The 22,206-nt window shown below is 36.8% G+C and overlaps 1 protein-coding gene across 1 annotated transcript; it reads left to right on the forward strand.

Annotated features, from left to right (window-relative positions):
- The first annotated feature begins 533 nt into the window (after window positions 1-533).
- LOC135073889 (cytochrome b5-related protein-like) lies at window positions 534-21,304 on the forward strand. The gene is made up of 6 exons (XM_063968131.1): window positions 534-682; window positions 3,323-3,540; window positions 13,936-14,345; window positions 18,701-18,889; window positions 19,228-19,452; window positions 19,903-21,304. Exons 2-6 carry the CDS (start codon window positions 3,325-3,327, stop codon window positions 20,225-20,227), a joined length of 1,365 nt encoding a protein of 454 aa, XP_063824201.1. The 5' UTR covers window positions 534-682; window positions 3,323-3,324; the 3' UTR covers window positions 20,228-21,304.
- The last annotated feature ends 902 nt before the right edge of the window (window positions 21,305-22,206 follow it).

Raw genomic sequence — 22,206 nt, forward strand, 5'->3', positions numbered from 1 at the left:
TTTTTTTACTAAGCTCCTCCAAACTATACACGATCAGTACGCAAAATTCGTGTATAGTTCGGAGTCACAGATTTACAAACAGGCACTCCGAAATATACACGAGCAGTTTCCTATGGGTGCGTTCTGGCCATGTATAGAACGGAAAGACGCCGTCCAGCCAGCCTTGCAAAATACAATGAAAAGACAAACTTTATAAAATTAAAAAAATAAACACAGAACAGAATACGTAAAAAACACACTCATATCGGTTTGCTCCAACATGCCATTGTTTCTTTTTATTTAAATAATATAATATTATTTATAATGTACCTATGTTAGAAAATAGGTACAATCTACTGCATGTCAATAAAACGTTACTTTGACGTGAAAGATTCTCAATAAAATAAATATTGCACAAAAAGTCTTCAGGAGCCCTAATCTACATAAGTATTTTCATTGCAAAATTATCAGATAGTAAACAAAGAGTTATTTAAAATTTTTCTTTGTGTGTAAATAATTGGATAATAACATTTGTATCATTCAATCATTATCAGGAGCCGGCGATCGGCGCGAGCGCAGTCACTTTTACAAGCGGCGCGAACCAGTCGTGCGTCGAATACAGTTCAAATTCCAAATAAAATGTGCGTGTGAAAAAACCGGAATACTTTCTACGCTGCTTTTTACCGGAATAACTACATAATAAGTGAGTAGTACCTACCTAATCAGTAAATAAAGATAAATGTGCAATATTCTAAGAAATGGATAATGTAACTTGATGAAGTTAATTTATTTTGTATTGGTGTGCGTTCCATTCAAGTTCAATGATTCGGGCTGCATTGAATTAGAGCGCGACGATGCGATAGTAACTAATAAAGTAACTTGTGAAGTCCGTTTATTATTAAGCGCTTAATTCGAACTAAAATACAACTTGTTTAATTCACTTAAATACTTTATTGTATGGTAGGCCCATCTTATTGTCATTTGTTTTGGTAGAGACAAAAAGCATTCAGTAATTTTATTTTCGTATTAAACGTAAAAAAATATCTGAACATTCATATTATTCATTTATTTATTTATTGCATCACATAATATGTACTTATATTAAGTACAGTAAGGTCTTCTAAAATTCAAAACTTTGTTTCCACACTAAAATAGTAGTACCCATTATACAATAATTTCAGAAAAGCATTATACGAGTAAGTAAAAGCTTCATAATTTTACGATGAAAATATGGAACAAGAGAAAACTTTCAATACCTTTATAGTTCATGAAGTTTTCAGTGTATGAACGCCGCTTGGATTACGTGCTCCAACTTTTGGCATATACCAAAACTATTCAATTTACTATAGGTGGATTTTAGAATGGAAATATTTTATGTTGATAGTATTTACAAAACTTTGTTTTGTTTATATTCGGCTCCCGCCGCAGATCGCTTATCAAAATTAAGGAGTTGAGACAGAAGGATTTTTGGCCAAAAAGTGCGTTACTTTTTAAGCCAGGATACATGATGGTAAAATTAACCTTCTGAAAGATCAAGGTTACGGGTGATATACCATTGTTATGCTTCTATAAAAAGAAACTAAGTAAAAACTTGATTCAATCTAAAATAATGTAGAAGGTGTTCTGCACCTTTTAGGTTGTTAGGCCTTTCGAGGCAAACTAGTTTTTTTAATCGACTTCCAAAAAGGAGGATCTCATTTCATATCTCAGATCTTTTTTATATTGTGCTTATATGTTGGAAAATTTTATACGTTTTGTAACCTTGGCATTGACCCCGAAAAAATAATCATGGAATAATAAAATAATTCGTACCTACCTATTTCCTTTTTTCGAGTCGGTTTTATTTATTTTTTACTTTTGTTCATGATCAACATCAATTTGCAAAAAAATTATTCATCAATATCACGGTCAATATACAAAAAGAAAGAGGATTTACCTCGATTTTAATAACAATGCCCTATTGAAGGCTGTGTTCATGTCATGGCCGCATAAAGGTCAACGTTCGAGAATGGTTTTGACAAGTTTGTGACATTTTGTATTTATTTTATGAAATGGCTATCACTCCAAATTCTATCTTTTCCCTTCTTTCTTTTTTCCGTTTTGCACAAAATAAGGATACCTACTTTAAAGCAGACGATCATTTAAATGAAAAAAATGCATGGATTTTAATTTATCTAGGTTAAACTTACAACATTTTGTACTTATTTCCTGTAATAAACTGAAGGTTGGCAAAGGTCAGCGGAGCGAGTTGTTTTTGCCAATTCTGAAAAACAATAAAATTTTGTAATATTTGAGGTTCACAATTATGTATCTACTAATAGTCCTGTTAATCCTTAACTGAACTGGAGGGCCATCTAAGCTAAAATGTAAGCCTGTGTAAGGAATGGGTTCACTATAATATAGCCCAGAGGTCGAACCAGCGTTTCCCGAATCTTGAACTAGCAGTCCAACTCCGACACCTGCTATAAAATATGATAAGCCATAGGTAAGAATAAGCTATAGGTATATAGACCACGATTTGAAAATTTCAAAAGGGTAGAAGGGATGGGGGATTTAGTTTCTTTAATATACCCAACGCTTATAGAAATAAGTTTGCTTGCACTTCAATGATTTTATTGATCTTTACCTTGACTTTGTTACTGCATAACATAATAATTTAAGTCTAGTCTAGTAATCAAGTTGTGATTACCTTGTGCAAACCAGATCCATTGTGTTTAATTGTACTTATTACATACACATACGAGTACATTATACAATGTATTTCTTTAATAAAGAGAGATTAAGACTATTGCATAATAATTTACACGTGCATCTAAATGTGTGCAAGGTATCTTGGGGTTATTATTTTGACACAGTCATAGTATTGACTCAATTGTTGCTAGACCTCTTAGTAAAGAGGATTAAGTACATGTGAAAATTTTAAAAAAACAGACAGTTTTATTACGTTTTCGTCTATGGCATACGTGATCACCATGATTAATTTAGGGTATGACAGTCCACCGATGAACTTTAGGCGGGGAGTGCGTTTTTTTCTATCAAGCCACAAACTCGATGCTTATACTTTCTTTTCAAATTTTAGGGCCTGTGCTCACCAAGATTTTTAAGCGTTTCATCGACGCGCGTTGTAGCGATACACGGGCAAATCGGACTGCTCTGTAGGAAACAAACTTACCACGTTGTTTGTTGTTGTTGTTGTTGTTGAAGCGCGTTTGACATCGGCGCGTTTAAAAAACGTGTTGTGCACATCCTTACGTATTTATAACAAGCTACCTATTTAAAAGAAAGGAGCATGACACTACATAAATATCTGCATAAATGAATATTTTCAATATCTTTGTTTCAGCAATGACGTCAGAGGTTGACAAAAGACAGACAAGTTTCCCAAACCTAAAATACCCGATCCACCGCGACGAGGACCCAAAGACTCCTCAGCAATGGATGAAAGGAAAGAGGATGCAAGATGGAGCCGAAGGTCTGTGGAGGATCCACGATTCGTTATACGACTTCAGCGAGTTCGTGACGAAACACCCTGGCGGACCACTATGGATTTCTTCAACGAAGGTAAAGAAATTAAATTTGTGTAAGTTATGAGTCGTATCTCATGGACTTGAGCTTGCCCAAACAAATGTTTGGACAACCCAGGACAAACTGTCCTGGCGTCAAAATGAGGAGTGCCGATCCCAAACAATGGCTAGGACAAAGAAGAAATTAAGAGTCGCATCTCAAACAAAATTTTAAAAAACTTTAAAAATCAAATTGCTGGCGGGAATTGAACCCAGGACCCTTTTCGGTTGCCAAGTGACTGCTCTTCCAATGTCCTGTTTTGGAAGCAAAGATCTGTCTTATTACTTAAATAGTGCCAAAAACCTGCTAAATTATATTCAACCCCAGGTAATGTGATATTTAACTATTTCGTCAGTGGAAAGGAAAAAATGCTAAAGCGCCATTTTGGCCAAAATGAGTTATATACATTGGTGGATAGAATTTTTTTTTCTGCGTCGATCTATCTAGGTTTCAACTCAATCCGATGACTTTTTTGGCGCTTTAGCACTTTGAAAATTTTAAGTATTTCTAAAATCACCGCCCTCGTCGCTGCTAAAACGACGTGTTTTCAGTGTTTTTGCAACAAGTGTCGCGTAAGGGTTTTTTTGCTGGCAAAATATTTTTGCTTTCACAACATTAAGTATTTTTTTGTAATTTAAGAACTCGAATGACCTGTTACTTTAGCAATTCGAGCTTTTTGAGTTTTATAGTTCATTGGTATATTAGTAGTTATTCATGGTTGTAGTTCAAAATGATTTGGCGTGTAAGCAAAAGTAAGTGAACAAGATTCGATTAATTTTGGCGCTTTAGCAAAAAGTAGCCTTTTTTTAATAAGCTTTAAAGTATTTTAGCGAAAATGAGAGCATTAATCAAAGCAAAAACTATAGTAGTTAAGTATTATTAACAAAGACATCTCAAACACACTTGTGACTATAAGCACACACTACGCACTAGGGTCACTCACAAGTGCCTGCAAAGATGCAAGAATGTTGCAACTATCCAAATAAATAATTTGCTCCCTGGGCACACATTTATGCCGGTGGATTCAATGCACTCAGTCATTGAAAAAAAGTGTTCGTTCGTTTCAGCCCGAACGATATCCACTGGTGGATCCCCCAAGGCCAGGCCTCCCCCAAGGATTTTCACAAAGACCGGGCCCGCGCTCGCATCCAGGCACTTCCTGCAACCACCACCTCCAGATCGTCGGTCCACCTAGTGGGAGGCCTGCCCACACCACGTCTTCCGGCTCGTGGTTGCTACTCTTTTTCCAGAAATTTTCTACCCCTGCAGCCATCAGCTCTGCAAGCTATGTGCCCCGCCCACTGCCACTAGATTTTAGCGATTCTGCAGGCTATGTCAGTCACTTTGGTTCCCCTGCGGATCTCCTCATTTCTGATTCGATCACGCAGGGAAACTCCGAGCATAGCACGCTCCATCGCTCTTTGGGCGACCTTGAGCCTTCTTATGAGGCCTATATTTCTTTTCTGCTCAACCCAAAGGTAAACTGGTCGAGAATGCTTTAGTGCATTAAGTTCGCCTTATGTACAAATTTATTTTGGCATAAAAGTTTAAATAAATAAATAAATAAATATATAAGCGACCACGTCTCAGATCCACAAGCCAAGAAAAAAGGGTAACAAACACTATTGTATGGGCGCCGCGCCGTCTAATTGGCCTGCCTGCAGTATATGCTGCTCTATCAAGAAAAGTTCCCAAACTAATGGCAAGATAAGTCTTTCCCTGGCTTCTTGAGGATGAAGTGAGCCGTCTTCCATTGTTTGGGGAAATACGCTATAGATAGGCATTTGTTTGCAATTTCCATGAATATCTCCCTTTCGCTACGAATAGCTCTGGTACATAAATATCGGCGGGAAATCATCCGGTCCCGGGGCTTTCTTTAGATTTTGCACGTTAAGCACGGCCTCCACTCCTGCCTCGGTAAAAAGGGGATCGTTTGCTGTTTTCTCTTCTAAAGTTTCGCTCTCTATCAGTTGTCGGAGACGCGTGTGGTGTGGTTTATCTATTGTCACGGAATCATCTGGATCAGCCGATTATTCTGGGCACTCTGCCCAGTCTTGCCGTTAAAACCATTCAGAAGCATGTCCTCTTGTCTCTGGAGCTTTCCCGATGACTCCATAGATTCCATCCCACATGTTTTCTCTCTCGTGTGTCGAGCAGAACTCATTCCAACTCTTTGTTTGCGCCTCGCTGGTCTTCTGTGCGTATTCTTGTTGCCGCACTTTCACCCAGACAGAGAGAATAGGTTATGGCGTTGTGGTCTGAAGTGACTAGCGTTCTGTCCACTTTCTCTTTAATCCTACCCAGTAGTGGCTTACTGCACGCTGACACATCCACTTTGCTTGTGCGCAATCTGCCCTGTCGATATTTTTTGAAAGAAGAAACTGTAAGCTTCACCTAAGCTTTCGGAAACGCTGCCCCACCATTGGTTCTAGGCGTTCACGTCTCCCCCTATAATGATGTTTTGGGTGTTTAGCTTTTTCATACCGCTTTGTGCGTTATATCTAAAGCTCAATTGGATTGTCCCCCTCATAATACACGGACACAATTCCTAGTTTTAGCCTGCCTGCCTCCAGTGTTACCGCGGCCTCCGTCTCCGTGACCAGTTAGGGGTCGTGAATGACTCAATCGGTCACCGAAGACTGAGTGACTGGTTTCTGCCGATTGAGTGCTAAGGTTATGTCCTTGTCCTCGGCTGCTTGCAGCAGTTCGGCAGTGGCTTGCTTGGAGCGTCTCAGGTTAGCTCAGATGATGTTGAGCTTTCACAAATCAAATCAAATCTCCCAAAAGACCACGGACACGGTCTTTTAGGAGATTTGAACTCTGCATGTTTAGGGTGTTCTTAGCAGTATGCTGTTCTTGAAAGCGCTAAGTAAGTAGTCCTACTTTTGTTTTTCTGGGCATACATCACTTTATCACTGAATGTCATGTAGTGGTGGATGTTGAATGTGTCAGTTCTCGCCCTCGCATTTTTTCCACGATTGTGGTGTGCCTTATTTTCAGGCTGGACAGTTTAGCCATGAGTAAGTTCCTCTGCAGTTCCTCTTCCTCTTTGCATAGGGCTTTTGTATGTCCAAAACAGAGGCATTTGGCGCATTTCACTAGTGGGGTCTTCTACCGGTCTTATCTCCAGACCTATGTGGACTGCCCCCGCCTCGAACAAGCGTTTGTAGAGAATGGGCGACACTTCCATCCATAGCATTGTAGAGTTTCTTATTTTGGGCCTTTAGATTGTCATCCTTTTCCACCTTTAGACCTTTGATTTTGAAGTCAAAAGTGGTTCTGACGGTCTTATCACATTGTCGCCGGTTATGCTCGAGTCCGTCGATGAGACTATCAGTGTGTGGTTTGGCTTTTTTGGTGGGATGGACATGGTGGTGGCCGCGTAAGTCACCACCCACCATGTCCATCCCACCAAAGGTTCCCACCAGTGGTTAGTGGTGGTCATTAAAATTGTTAAGTGTCCCTACGTTTGTTCACTATAATTCAAAATATAGTAATTACCTACCACTCCCGTACCCGGTTAGAAGTAATGACAATCAAATTATGCATGATGTTAGGATAAATTAAGCATTTTTTGTCATAAAACATAATACCTATTCAATCTATAAGCATTACTTTTGCTTAAAACGTTTAATGTAGTAAGAGTTTAGTAACATTTGCTTATATTCGTTCTATAGGGTCTGCGTAAGTAAGCAAATATTCATGTAAGCCCCATGGATAATATCGCTTTTACGCATTTTTTCGCTGGCGCATGCGACTATCTTATTTTGTAGTTTAGTAATTTATCTTCGACTTACTTATTAAGCTGTATCTCACTAAGTATTTTTTCTCTTTTATCAAAAAGGTTGTTCAAACTATTTAGCACTTATTGGTTGCTGGATATTTGATTATAAATGGAGGTTAGCAGTTTTACCCTGACTAACATTTAATGAATTTTCATAACTCTTTTTCTAAAGCGACACCTATTTTACGATCTAAAAGAGCTACAAACCTGGTGTTTTCATTAAAATATAGGCAAAAAATCAAGAACACGATTGCATTTTAAAAGAACTATTTAACATTAATATCAAAAGAGATACGAATTTTTTTCGTAAAAAAAAAACTTTGATCCTCATTTCCCACAAGTACGGTTTTGGCGCTTTAGTCTTTTTTCCTTTCCACTGATGATTTCATCTGACATCTTCTTAACCCATTTAGGAATTCTACTGTTTTCTCAGATACAGGCATTTCTTAAAACTAGGTAGGTACTGTATAGTAGCAATGTAGTATACCTTTTGTAACCATGTGATAATTAACCAAGTGATGTGCAATAAAATAACACTATCTTTGGGGCAGAACACAAAAGGCCGGAAAACTACCAGGGTGACCCTTGAAAGAATACGCAGGTACACTATAGTTAGATTTTCTCGCAAGTTCTAATGATTTATTAGGATGCCATTCAAAAGTCTCAAAGTCAAATCTTAACAAAGAGTACCTAACGTACCTACCTATATCATTTTTATAAAATTTTCCGCTCATTAGATGCGCATTCGATTAAGTATGCAGTTTTTTTTTTAATTTAACGTGTTAATTCTTAAAACCTTACTCAGTCTGGTTGTAGGTATTAGGTAGGTATTTTTAAGTTGACGACTTGCAAAAATTGAAAAGGTTTACACTAATCATTTATAAAAAAAAAACAATCATTCAAAGATTAAACTTTAAAAAAATATTGTTGTTTCTTATCGATTAGTAATAGCTATGACAAGTCTAAGATTAAATTCAAATTATTTAATTTCAAGACTAGCTTTTGCCCGCTTCCTCGCATGGATTTTAGTTTGTCATACAAAAAGGTCTTCGTGCCCGTGTTTTTTTTAAAAATCGTGATAAAACCTTTTTCTACAATTTTCTAGGCAGACTTTTTTGTAGGCATTTGGCAAATTTTGACAAAATTCTTTAGTAAAAGATAAAATTGTAATAAAACTACATCCAAGGAAAAATATGTTCATATTCCTATGTAGGTAATCCACAGGGAAAACACGAGTACAGTAAATTTATAATTTGAATGCTAATCTTGTGCTACACATCATAGCGCCATTATACCTATGCTATTTCTTGAGACAAAGTAAATTTTACGACGTAAACCCATTAGCTATTCATGAAGACCGCAAAGTTCAAAACGATTATGTGCCTTTTTTTGTAAGCAAATAATATGAGAATACTAACTTTTGCCCGCGGCTTCACCCGCGTGAAATTTAGTTTGACACAGGTCGTCATAAATTATAGATGATATGTTATTCTGGGTTATAATCTGTAATACCAGGCCTGTTCATCTCCGCGAGTTTACATCGAAAACAAAACACGCACGATGGCCCACCTACAGGATACTGTTCGACAAGGCCTCACATACGAGCGAACATTGACCCACGCACGCGTATTCTTGTGTATGATGGAAGAAAATAAAGAAAATAGTCTACTAAATACTGTGCAGTATTTAACTACCTAAATAATAATAAAAACACAGAATGTACTTTTTTAAGTTGCCTCAAGACACTGAGAGGTAAATAAGTAGTTAATATTATTCATGATAATTCATGATAAATCATGTGTTTCCTCCGCCATTTTCCGCAGTTTGGCACCTCACGTCACATCATTTTACCGAAGTCAGCCCTACAGCTTCGGCGCAGTGCCGATCACTGACGTTTGTCAACAATGATGCTTGACTTTTGGGACAGGCTAAATTACACCATATTGTTAATGACATTGAGCATACATTTTTTTAAATACATTCGCGAAGTAAAACTTCTGTACGTAGTACTTATTATTATTCTGTGGTAATACTGCAAAGTTTCATCAAAATCCGTCCGGTAGTTTTTGCGTGAAAGAGTAACAAACATGTCAACATCCAGACATCTATACCTACAAACTTTCGCATTTATAATTTAGTAGGAAAATTAGGTAATTATTATTTTGATAAATGAGTATTGTAGAAATTTATTTCTGCCTTTATGAATAAATAAATATTACATAAATCATAGAAAAATCTTAACATGGCAAATAAATATTAGGTATTTCTTTGACTTTGAAACGTTATAAACTAACAAACATATTTTCGCACTATATCTATTGGATAAGGGGTTTCATAATACTGTCCAAAGTGTAATTTGATTAGATAAGTCTTATCAAATTATACTTAAAATGCTTTTATGAGTACAATGTTCAGGTTGACATAATACGCATTATATGTATGCCTAAAACCTTTGTTTATTTAATTACCATTCTTCAGCTCTTTAATCTTTGTTTATTTCATTACCAGGTAATTTAAGTTTCTGAAAAATTTCTGGGCTGAAAATGAAATATTGAAAAACATCTTACCACACATGCAGTGATGTTATGATGTTACTCGTATGTATTAGGTGTAATGTAGGTACACCTTTAATGTTTAAACAAATAATTTTTGTTCGAGGTACGCAGTACAGTTAGTCAATTGTCTTACTATCTACATGAACCACACGTGTCTTATGCGAGAGCCTTTGATTTATTAGTATAATATGTATAATGTCATTTTTTTTTATCTGAAAACAAACTGTATTATTATTGAAGAGTTATGGAATAAATCATAATAATACACTGGTATCAGTTTAGTATCTCTGTAATCGGAGATAGATAACTAAATTCCATGCGGGCAAAGGTTGCTATTAAATTTTAATAGCAACCTTTGCCCGCATGGAATTTAGTTCGAAATAGAAATACAATATCGTGCATCGATGATATTAATTTGATATATTTGCGTATAAATGATTTTTTCAACCGCTAACAATGAACGGGTAATTGTAGATTTGCCACAAAGTTAGTAAAGAGCTTGAATGTTAAATTACTAATTATGTAAGCTTGAATGTATTATCATAGTTGTGCTATGGCAAGTAGTTAAAAAAGATATAATGCGAATATACAATAGCCACACATTACTCTATGATATTAATGTAGAGAAGAACGTTAGAGAGTTTTTTAAAATAAGTTAATTACTTGATGTTAGAAAATACGGGTTTCCCACCGCGAGCGGAGCGTGCCCATGACTCCGTCTACCTCGCAATATAAAAATGCTGTACAGTAGGCGCGCGAGTTCATGTCCATCCTGAGTAGGGTATGCAAAACCGAAAGTTTATCAAAAACCGATTTTTTTTTCGGTTTCCAAGAAAAAAAACCGGTTTTCGGTTTTTAATCGGTTATTATCGTTCTATTTTTTTTTCAATCAACTAGTAGTTACATACAGCGATTTGTTACGTCCTGTCCGTTTTGTGTTAGATTACATTATTTAAGAGAGGGTTATAACAGTTTTGATAAAAGCTTATTCATTTAGTCCAGTAGAATTAAACACAAAATGAATTAAATCGGAAATAATTCCTACTAAAGATTTTAGTGCTTTAATGGCTTCATTAGTTGCCCATAAAGATTCTCCTAGGTTTTCGACTTCGACGGAGTTGTGCTTAAGTGGTGGGGGCCTCCGAAAGGGGCGCTTTTTCGGTTTTCCGGTTATACCGCGTAAAGGACTTACCCTATCGAAAAGTGGTCTTCCTGACGGTTGAAGGGCATTTAATCCTGCATTAAATAAGACCAAATTCATATGTTTTGAACAAACCGTTCTCGTGCAAATGTTCGGCAAAGTAGAAAATATATGTATAATTAATTACCCTCTCCACGTCCAATGGCTCGTTATCCGCAGGCTTCCAAGTCTTGAAAAGGAGAGCCTCAACTAGTGTAACCCTATCAAGGCTTACGAGGTAGATTCGCCTATCCTTGTTCGTCCCAGCCGTTCCTTAACTGCGGTTGCTGCACCTCTTCCTGGCACTCACCTGAACGACTCTGTGTTACCTACTGTGGCTGCCCTTCTTCCTTGTATCCTCCTGCACAACTACGTTGCCTAGCCGTATGCCTGGTCTAAGGTTCGACGCCAAAAATCAACAACAACAAGTTCATATTGAAACGCTGAAGAGTTTTTTGTTTGTTTGTTTGAACGCGCTAATCTCAAGAATAACTAGTTTGATTGAAATAATTATTTTTGTGTTGAATAGCTCATAAATCGAGGAAGGCTATAGGATATAAACAATCACTCTACGACTAATAGAGGCGAAGCAGTAAAGAAAAATGTTGCAAGCACGGAAAATAGTATTTAAACTATTTTCACGGGTACGAAGTTGATTTTGTGGCGTCGAACCTTGGACTAGGCATATGGCTAAGCAATGCAATCGTACAGGAGGGTACAAGGAAGAGGGGCAGCCACATTAGGTAATACAGAGTCGTTCAGGAGAGTGCCAGGAAGAGGTGCAGCAACCGCAGTTAAGGAACGGCTGGGACGAAGAAGGATAAGCGAATCCAACTCGTGAGCCTTGACAGGGATACGCTGGTTAAGGCGACCCTTTACAAGACTTGGGAGCCTACGGGTGACGAGCTATTGGACGTGGAGAGGGTCATTAATTATACATAATAATATATTTTCTACTTTGCCGAACATTTGCACGAGAACGGTTTGTTCCAAACATATGAATTTGGTCTTATTTAATGCAGGATTAAATGCCCTTCAACCGTTAGGAAGACCACTTTTCTATAGGGTAAGTCCTTTACGCTATGTAGCCGGAAAACCGAAAAAGCGCCCCTTTCGGGGGCCCCCACCACTTAAGCACAACTCCGTCGAAGTCGAAAACCTAGGAGAGTCTTAATGGGCAACCAATGAAGCCATTATAGCAATAAAATCTTTTGTAGGAATTATTTTCGATTTAAAATCTAATTCTACTGGCCTAATTAGGCATTATAGGCACATAATGCATAATGAATAAGCTAAATTTAACTCAAGGGATGGTAGTTTATCTCCATTGTACGTATTTACGTAATAATTGTCAACGAATACGTTTTTAAAATTCATTACTCTGTCGGTTTAGTATTTTGTTAATTACCACCATGTACGTAATGTACATCAAAAACGTACCTATTTGTTTACAATTACGATTGATATAAGCAATATCTTAAATTAAAAAGTAGAATAAAATGTAAAAAGCTTTATTTGTGAACGTTAGGTGGTATTTCTGTCAAATTTCAATACACTAAGTATTACAGTAATAAACTTCTGCAGATATCGCAAATAAATGAGATTTAATGTTCAAAACAATTCAGAAATAAAAACTGTTCAATTCACTCACACATAAGATAATTATTCACTGCAATAATCACCAACTATCTGAATCGCGGGGTGGGTCATGTCAGGTGGCGGGCGCGGGCGGTACGAGTCCTAAATAATTATCGGGGATTCCCCGTTCAAAGGTAAACGACGGAGTAACCAAGTGACAATGTTGCCAAGTTATAAATTGTAAAATAACCAAATATTCGTCAAATATCAAAATACCGAGGTTATATTATAATAAAATGATATTGCTTATTTATGGAATTTGTTAAGTGTATGTATACAGACAGAAAAACCGATTTAAATCCGGGTTTCGATTGTTAAAACCGGTTTTAGAATTCGTCGAAAAAGGGCGGTTTTTCCGATTTTTCGGTTTCCGATTAACCGGTTTTGCATTCCCTAATCCTGAGGAATGCGGTAGTGCTGTTACCTAACTAATTATGCTAATGTCGATATCGATAATTATTACCAATTAAGTAGGTCAACCTTATCTATTCCATATTTTTTGCAACTTATAAGTAGGTAAGTAAGTATAAGTATAAGTAAATAAGTAAGTAAGTAAGTATAAATAAATAAGTAAGTAAGTAAGGCCCCGATGGACATGAACTCGCGCGCCTACTGTACATCTATTTTTTCACCAACAAAGAGTCGAATGAAAATGTCAAAGAGGGAAAAAAGAGTAAAAATGAGCTCACCCATCAAATCAATACTTTTTCTCGTTGGAAAAGCAATCCTATTTTATGTACACGACCTCTCCGTTAGACATCCCTAGTTCATTCCTCTTTGGTGGTGTAAAACAGGCTTTATTGTATAAAAAATTAGAATGTTAAATTATTTAACCAATTTTAATCTAGACTACGAATAACAATATTTTTTTTTGTGTTGAAGGCCATATCAATTATTATTATGAAGAGATTTTTCAACTAAGTGGAGTTGGGAAGTGATTTAATTATGCCTTTCCGACCAGTGCTATCGTATTACCCTGTACGAAAATGCAGACATCATTTCCGTATCACAATGACGACTCAAATAATTTGTTGTTGCATGTATATTAATTGTATCCATTTTTAAACTGTACATTGTTACTGGATCATAATTCAAGAAGAGACAACCGCGGTTTGAATTAAAATAATGGCAGTTTTTGCACCAAGCGTGATATTGATTCAATTGAATTCAATTAAATAGATATCAAAATAATTGATCTAAACGGCTTTAAAATTTAATTAATACTTACGTTCCAGGGTACTGACATAACTGAGCAATTCGAGACGCACCATCTCAAAGGCACCGCCGAGTTACTCTTACCGAAATATTTCACAAGAAAAGCTACAATGCCAAGAAATTCTCCATTCACGTTCGACGAGCATGGTTTTTACAAAACATTGAAGAGCAAAGTCATGGAGAAATTAAAAGATATACCAAAAGACGAGCGAGTAAAGAGCGACCAAGTGACTGATATGCTGCTCGCTTCATTCGTATTGCTCAGTCCCCTGTGCTGTTGGGCTTGGACTTACAATTGGATCCTGGGGGCATCATTGACATTGCTAAACGGATTCGTGCTGAGTGCTGTGATATCTTGCAGCCACAACTACTTGCACAGAGCTGACAGCTGGCGAATGTATTTGGTGAACTTGGCAGGGATATCGAATGAGTAAGTACCAGAGCACAGTTTGAAAAAGAATGTTTCATACATTGCACAGGCACAAATACGTAAAATAAAAACCTACTCCGCTCCATTTCTTTTAACGTAATGACTTTATTTAACGTAATTGGTTTTAAAATAGATTACAGACACAAGGTCAAATCAAAAGTAATATGATTCCTCTTGGGTTTACGTATCAATTTATTTTATTTCTAACGAAAAACAAAATATGTACCTACACTCGCGAGCAAAAGTATGGAATCACTTACATGAAGTTGTTTCCACGCGATCTTGTGTACTAACGAATTTGTTAGTAACTAAAAAAGTAGCACCATTTTAAAGATTAAACTTTTAACTTTAAATTGATACCAAATTCATTTAAATCACACCGGTATTTAAAAAGATATCCCGGCTAATGTGAAGAAGTAAGAAAAAAGACATGTACCAACTGTTTGATACGTCGCGAGTTGCGGCCTATTTACCCCCTATAAAAGCACGTGTTTTCGGATTTTTGCGTTTACACGTTGATCCATACACATCTTGGCTTCTTTTGACTTTACCTGGGATTCTACACCTTCAAAAGCAGCACAAATCGTTGCACTATTGCAAGAAGGGCTAAGCCAGCGGGCTGTCGCACGTCAGCTCCACATAAGCCAGTCCTGGGTTTCAAAAGTTTTAAGACGCTTTCGGGAGACTGGTGGCTTTATCCCGAGACCAAGTTCTGAACATTGCCGGTGCACATCGCAGAGGGAAAATCGTTTTTTCATGTCAACTTCTCTACGAAATCGTCATTTGACTGGTATCGACGTCCAGCAAGAGCTCAGAAATGTTCGTAGGATAGCTGTTAGCGAGTGGACAGTAAGTCTAAGATATGAGCAATAAAATTTGACTCCAAAAAGGCCTGCCACAGGCTGGAAACTGACGGCAGGTCGCCGACAAGCACGCTTTCAATTAGCTCGCACTCGGAAGGCGAGTAATGGAGGCGAGTTTTGTTCTCCGATGAATGCAGACTGTTTTTGCAGTGCAGCAGTCGAAGAGGTCGGGTCTATAGACGGCCTGGGCAGCGATTTGTGCAGTCCTGGTTCGCTAAAACATTGGCTTATGGGGGTGGCTTGCTCGACTTCCCATCGAGATGTGTAGGAGCAAATTGAAAGCGTGCTTATCGGTGACCTGCCGTCAGTTTCAAGCCTGTGGTAGGCCTTTTTGGAGTCAAATTCTATTGTTTATATCTTAGACGAACTGTCCACTTGCTAACAGCTATCCTACGAACATTTCTGAGCTCTTGCTGGACGTCGATACCAGTCAAATGACGATTTCGTAGAGAAGTTGACATGAAAAAACGATTTTCCCTCTGCGATGTGCACCGGCAATGTTCAGAACTTGGTCTCGGGATAAAGCCACCAGTCTCCCGAAAGCGTCTTAAAACTTTCGAAACCCAGGACTGGCTTATGTGGAGCTGACGTGCGACAGCCCTCTGGCTGAGCCCTTCTTGCAATAGTGCAACGATTTGTGCTGCTTCTGAAGGTGTAGAATCCCAGGTAAAGTGTCAAAATAAGCGGAGATGTGTATGGATCAACGTGTGAAAGCAAAAATCCGAAAACACTTGCTTTTATGGGGGGTAAATAGGCCGCAACTCGCGACGTATCAAACAGTTGATACATGTCTTTTTCCTTACTTCTTTACATCAGCCGGGATATCTTTTTAAATACTGGTGTGATTTATATGAATTTGGTATCAATTTAAAGTTAAAAGTTTAATCTTTAAAATGGTGCTACTTTTTTTGTTATTAACAAATTGGTTTGTACACAAGATCGCGTGGAAACAACTTCATGTAAGTGATTCCATACTTTTGCTCGCAAGTGTAGTTCCAAACTGAGTGTTCAAAATCGCCATTATCATCGGACTTCAAAATCACTGGAATGACCGTGCAGAATCGTCTTATTATTTTTATTTGTGTCATTGACGCAATCATAACAGAAAACTTTGCCAAGTCGTTTGTAACTTCTTATAAGTATGCCGCCTTAATTGTATTGTGAACTACTTAATAAGACTTGAAGACTGATTGTTTCAAAGGATTAACTTAAAAAATAAACATTATCCATATGCAGTTCATGTAATTAACAAAACATGTATTAAAAATAGGTAATTTCATATTAAATGCGTCAACATGTTGATTCTTTGTTGGTTGGTTGACATAGCTGGGCACCGTTAATCAAATAGTTAACTTCGTTAATCGTTAAATCGTTAATAAAAAAATTAACTTCGTTAAACGTTAAAACGTTACATCTCACAAGATTTAACGCAAGTTAACGTTAATCGTTAATCCGTTAACACATGATAATAAAACGAAAAAAATAATTGTATGCAAGGTTCAAATAATTTCGAAAGCTTGTATCGCGCATACGGAATTTATTCCTCTTTGGGTTCCATAAGGAACCCTTATAGTTTCGATATGTCTGTCTGTCCGAAGTTTTGCTTGGAAACTATTGGCACTAGGGAGCTGTAATTTTGTAGAGATATGTATATTAATCACGCCGACAAAACGGTATAATAAAATTTTGAAAAAAAAAAAAATTTTTTTAGGGTAGCTCCCCTTTATCTAAAGGGATGATTTTTTTTTTATCTTCGACCCCATCATGTGGGGTATCGTTGGATAGGTCTTTTAATATGGCTTAGTGGTTCTTAAGACTTTTTTTCCATTTAGGGATCTGTTTTCAAATCATTAAAGTTTAAAGTGCCAATTTTTGTTGTCCCCCCCCCCCCCCTCTAAAAACGAAACTGTTGGTTTCAAAAACTGGAAAAATTCGTGATAATACTGCTAATCATGAACTTTCAAGGAAAACTATAGCTAGCGGTTAAGATACATCAATTAGTTTGAGATTAATAGTCATTTAACTCATGTATTACAAAATTTATTAACTAGTGAAAATTCCTTAGAAGAAAATATGAAAAGTGAAGTAATTGCTTGCTTCTGAAATATACTGTGGTAACGACGGACCACTACGGAACCCTACACTGCGCGTAGCACCGACACGCACTTGGCCAATTTTTGCGCTACAAGCTTTCGAAATTATTTGAACCTTGCATTTGTAAGTACTACCTACTATTATTTTTTTCGTTTTAGTACAATTGCATTTCAGAATAAGGCGGTTATCACACTACGCCGCGCTCAGCCGCGGAACGCGTGATTTCATATAAAAAATCCCGCGCGCAGACGCGTTGTCAGTGTATTCAGTTATCAGAGGTATTTGCATACAATGATTAAATCTGTCTGGCGGAACGCGGCGCAGTGTGATAACCGCCTAAAAGCTTGTTTTTAAAAAAGTTATAATTTTATTTTACACTTTTAGTAGTATCTCAATCTCAGAGCCTTGGTTCAATTACAATACAATTTAGCACCAAAGTGCTCAAAAAGACAAATCCAGCAAACCCAAACTCGATAAGTTTCCACCGTTTCGTTTAGGAATTCCTATGGCCACCTCCTGACTCCATCATCAGGACCCTGGACATCATCTAGTACTAAAGTGCTCGAAAAGACAAATCCAACGAACCCAAATTCGATGCGATGCCGCCGTTTCATTTAGGAATTCCTATGGCCACCTCATGACTCCGTCATCAGATCATTGCTGACCAGCTCAATGGTACCATAACATTGCATTGTCATCGTACTTACATCAGTATACCAAATTTCAGCTCAATCGGTTGAGTAAAACTGGTCTTAAATTCAGTTGCAAGAGTTGTCCCACACATACCTACTAACAAATGTCGTTAGTGATCGTTACAACAACTGTTGTTTTGGGTTCTGGAAGTTCTGAAAGCTCGAACGTACATACTTGTCAGAACGCGTTTTTCTAGCGTTTTTCAGTGTGCTTTGATTTGGTACCTAAATAGTAGGTACTGGATTAACGATTAACGGACTTAAGATAATTTAACGGAAGTTAACGAGTCCGTTAACATTTTTTAAAGTTAACTTAAAAGTTAATCCGTTAATAGAAATGTTAACTTCGTTAATTAACGATTAACGGATTAACGAGTTAATGCCCAGCTATGTTGGTTGACTAGGTAAACATGGATTTCGCGAATAAATAACATTAAGATTATTATTTTGATAATAAAGGTATTTTATATTAGGTAGGTCGGTACTTACTTAGCATAGCTCTTGCCAGCGGCTTCGATCACATGAATTTCAGTTTATCACAGAAATAATACTATGTACTATTAGTTATTATTTCTATATCTCCTATGGATATACACAGCGCGGCGGCCGGTGCTTTTGGAAGGTGGGGATACAAATTCAACACGAAGTGGCTCCTACGAGTTACGATAATGTGTTGAGATGAGTTATTATTGTGTTCCGTTTCCAGGGATTGGCGCATATTCCACTCGATGTCCCACCACATGCACACAAACACTATCCAAGATATGGAGCTGAGTATGTTCGAGCCGATCCTGCAGTTTCTGCCGTACAGGCACAAGCCCATCTGGGCTCAAATGGCTGCCTTTTACTGGCCTATAATCTTCATGTTCGTCTTCGTGGGCCTTTTCGTCAAAGAGTAAGACTTATCAATCGTTTTATTTACCTGACAATGAGCAACGGTCATTAACTCTACCCTTGTATTGGGTTCGATTCTCAGAAGCAGCACAGAAACAATATTAATCAGTTTGGATAGATATAATTATTGTTTATTTCGGGTGTTAACTATAATTTAATTGTAATAATATTATAATACTTACTTATTGCATTCTATGTTTTGGTCAATACTGTTGAGGTTTGAACACAAGAGTCACAGACGCCAGCACATCAATCTAATAGCACCATAAGTATTAACATAAAAAGTGTCTTACTCTCTCTTGATTTGCTCTTGACTTTCATTAAAAATATTTATTACAGGGTTGGCACATCGATAACTAACTTCGAAGGGAAAAGGTTGACCTGGACAAACGTAATACCATTCACGGTGCCAGCCTGGATGTGGATAGCTGGCGGGCTGCCTTTGCCCTGGGCTGTGCTAGTGTGGGTCGCCTCGTTCATGACTGGGAGTTTCTTCTTCACGCTGTTTGGTCTGACAGCTGGTCATCATGCCCATATCAATTTCTTTGATGGAGATGTACCAAGGTAAATACCTGAAACATAAATAAGAAAAGGAGATCAGTCTGGTATTTATTTTAATGGATACTCCACTACCGCCGACATGAGTTGTCGACTTTTGACATATTATCAAAAGTCGCCGGGTGACTCGCGCGGTTACAAGTTGTCGACATGATTCTTTTGAAATAAAGTCGCCGATACCAAGTCACGCTTGAGTAAAGTAGGTACTAGAGTCCTAATAATGTACCATGAATATTAGCACCGTAATTGATCGAGGACTAACTAGTGAACAATAAGAAATTAACTAACATTATTCCAAGACTCAGACACGAGTGCTTCGAGCATTTCTCATCACACAAACATTAGCCCTTTGTAGTCTGGAGAGGACCTCTGGACCAGACAGCCGTCAAAATGGAAATTTATTCCAGCTAGTCTACTAGCGAAACTTTTTAATTTACTCGTCAATTTCGATTTCAGGCAAGAATACTTGGATTGGGGTTTGCACCAACTCGACACTGTTGTGGAGAGAATCGATTACGCAGGCAATCATTTTAAATCGATCACTCGGTTTGGCGACCACGCGCTACACCACTTGTTCCCGACTCTGGACCACGCAGAACTGAAATACTTCTATCCGATTCTTCTGGAACATTGCGAGAAGTTCGACATGCCTCTCCGAACAACAACATTCTACGGAGCCCTGCTAAGCCACGCTAAGCAACTTATAAGAAAACGCCCGAACAATTTTGCTGTTAAGAACGGCAAAGAATTTGACACTCCAAACGGTAATCTTTTTTCTTAGTGGCCAATCAATAATCATACTTCTGTAAAAGACTATCGTGGCACTAAAAACCTAACATAATTCTCAATTTACTGTAAAATATCAATGTAGAGTCAAGAGTTTGCGAAAAAACAAAGTCATAGGTTCCCAGTGCTCTGCAAAATTCTTGGGAGAATTGAAAGACATATTTTTATAAATAATTGTTTGGTAGTGTCTAACCAACTGTTTCGCAAATCTTGCCAAAATTTATTTAAAAAAAAAATAAAGATTTAATTTAAAAACAAGATTAGTTTTTTGTATATGGCGCGTGCCTGAATTACAAATGCAGTGCCTCAGTTGATTTAAAATTACAATTTTATGATTAAGAGCTGACAACAAAAGTAATGTAAACATTATATGACACAAATTTAATCAGAATCAGAATGAATATTAAATGTAACCCAAATAACCTTTCTTTGTGTTTCATAAAATTACCGAACAAAAGAAGATCTTAATTTATGAAATAAGAGTTGATGTTTTTACAACTACAGGGGTAGTTAAAAATATACAAATAAGATAATGGTTTTTTTAATGGTATTATAATTTTAATTATTGATAATTCAAGAGACTTTTGAAGCTTCCTGTGATTGCCAAGTACGAATGCAATACCTAAATGACTGACTGAAATGACAATCCTTCATGGATTTAAGTTTTATGTCTTTAGTAATAAAGATTAAAATCGTTAGAGGATTTCGTCAGTTGCTGCCTATATTGATGTGTTGACGACTGTATAATAAATGTGATATTTTTAGATTAAATATTAAAGGGTAATATTAAGATTGTAATTTATGTAAGTATGTACCTATTTCATAGTTAGTAATGGATTTGAATTAAGTTTTAATAAATATATTGATATTATTAACATTTTCATACCATGTTTGAGCATACGAGAATAGGTAAAAATGTAATATGGTTTAGGTACAATACCGAAAGTAGTAATGTATAGACTGATGGGTTTTTGTATTGTGAAATCTTGCCAAAACAAAATAAAGCATTTATGAATTAAAAAAAAAACTCATAAGTCTTTTATTTATTTTGTCATAAATATGACTAATTTTATTCCGAGATTTTCTATTTTTCCTAGAAATTTATTTTTCTAATTAAAAAGGACAGTAAGGACACACCTTAGTGAGTAGGTACTTACTATGTATAAAGACATTTAAAGATAACTAAAATAGAAAGACACGGGCTTTTTTAACGCGAAATTTAATTTTATGACTGAGAGACCGTCACGTTTCGCGTTAAGTACCGTGTCTTTCTATATTTTAGTTGAAATGGAACGCGACAGTTTAAAATCTTACATTTCAATTTTGTCTAAAAATATTGTTTTCGTTCGTTTTAGCCAATTGACATCCTGGTTGCTGGACCAATGATTTCCAAAAAGTTCATAGAAGAAAATAAACATTTTCGGTGTATTTTATTTACGTACGTAAGTTAGAGATCTCTGTGGTAACGATACCAGTTTATTTCGCCATCACTTGTATCTAACATTTTATGGAAACCTGTAAATTGTACTACACCTTAATGCGGGTGGGTAGTGAAACATCATAAAAGAAGGCAATTTTTCACTTAAGAAGCATCGTCGTAAATCCGCCTGAAGTTGGTGGGAATTAAGTGCACTTTTGTTGTTCGCATCTTGGCCCCAGAAAATGAAACATGATGGAATTTTTGGCCTCGTAAGAATTGCCTTGTTCCAGTCAAGAGGAAGATGGGTAGTGCGGCCAAAAGTTATGAGTTCTGTTGGTAATCTATCGACAGTTGAGAAATTAATAGGTCTTTAATTTAATTATACTTTTAGCTAGTTTTAATTATTCAAAACAAGTCATCTTTGGAATATATTATGTGCATTACGAGATTTTATGAGACGAATTACCATTTTGATAAATTATGCACAATTTGTTTTTATTATAGGTACCTAAGTAAGTACATGGTCTACATGGATCATCATGACTCTAAAGTTA

This window comes from Ostrinia nubilalis, chromosome 8 (assembly GCF_963855985.1).
Source record: "Ostrinia nubilalis chromosome 8, ilOstNubi1.1, whole genome shotgun sequence".
NCBI classification, from domain to species: domain Eukaryota; kingdom Metazoa; phylum Arthropoda; class Insecta; order Lepidoptera; family Crambidae; genus Ostrinia; species Ostrinia nubilalis.

Coding starts and splice junctions, on each gene's coding strand:
- LOC135073889 (XM_063968131.1), top strand. CDS start 3,325: ATGACGTCAGAGGTTGACAAAAGACAGACAAGTTTCCCAAACCTAAAA. Junction 14,346..18,700: donor TTGGCAGGGATATCGAATGA/GTAAGTACCAGA, acceptor TTCCGTTTCCAG/GGATTGGCGCATATTCCACT. Junction 19,453..19,902: donor TTTGATGGAGATGTACCAAG/GTAAATACCTGA, acceptor TTTCGATTTCAG/GCAAGAATACTTGGATTGGG.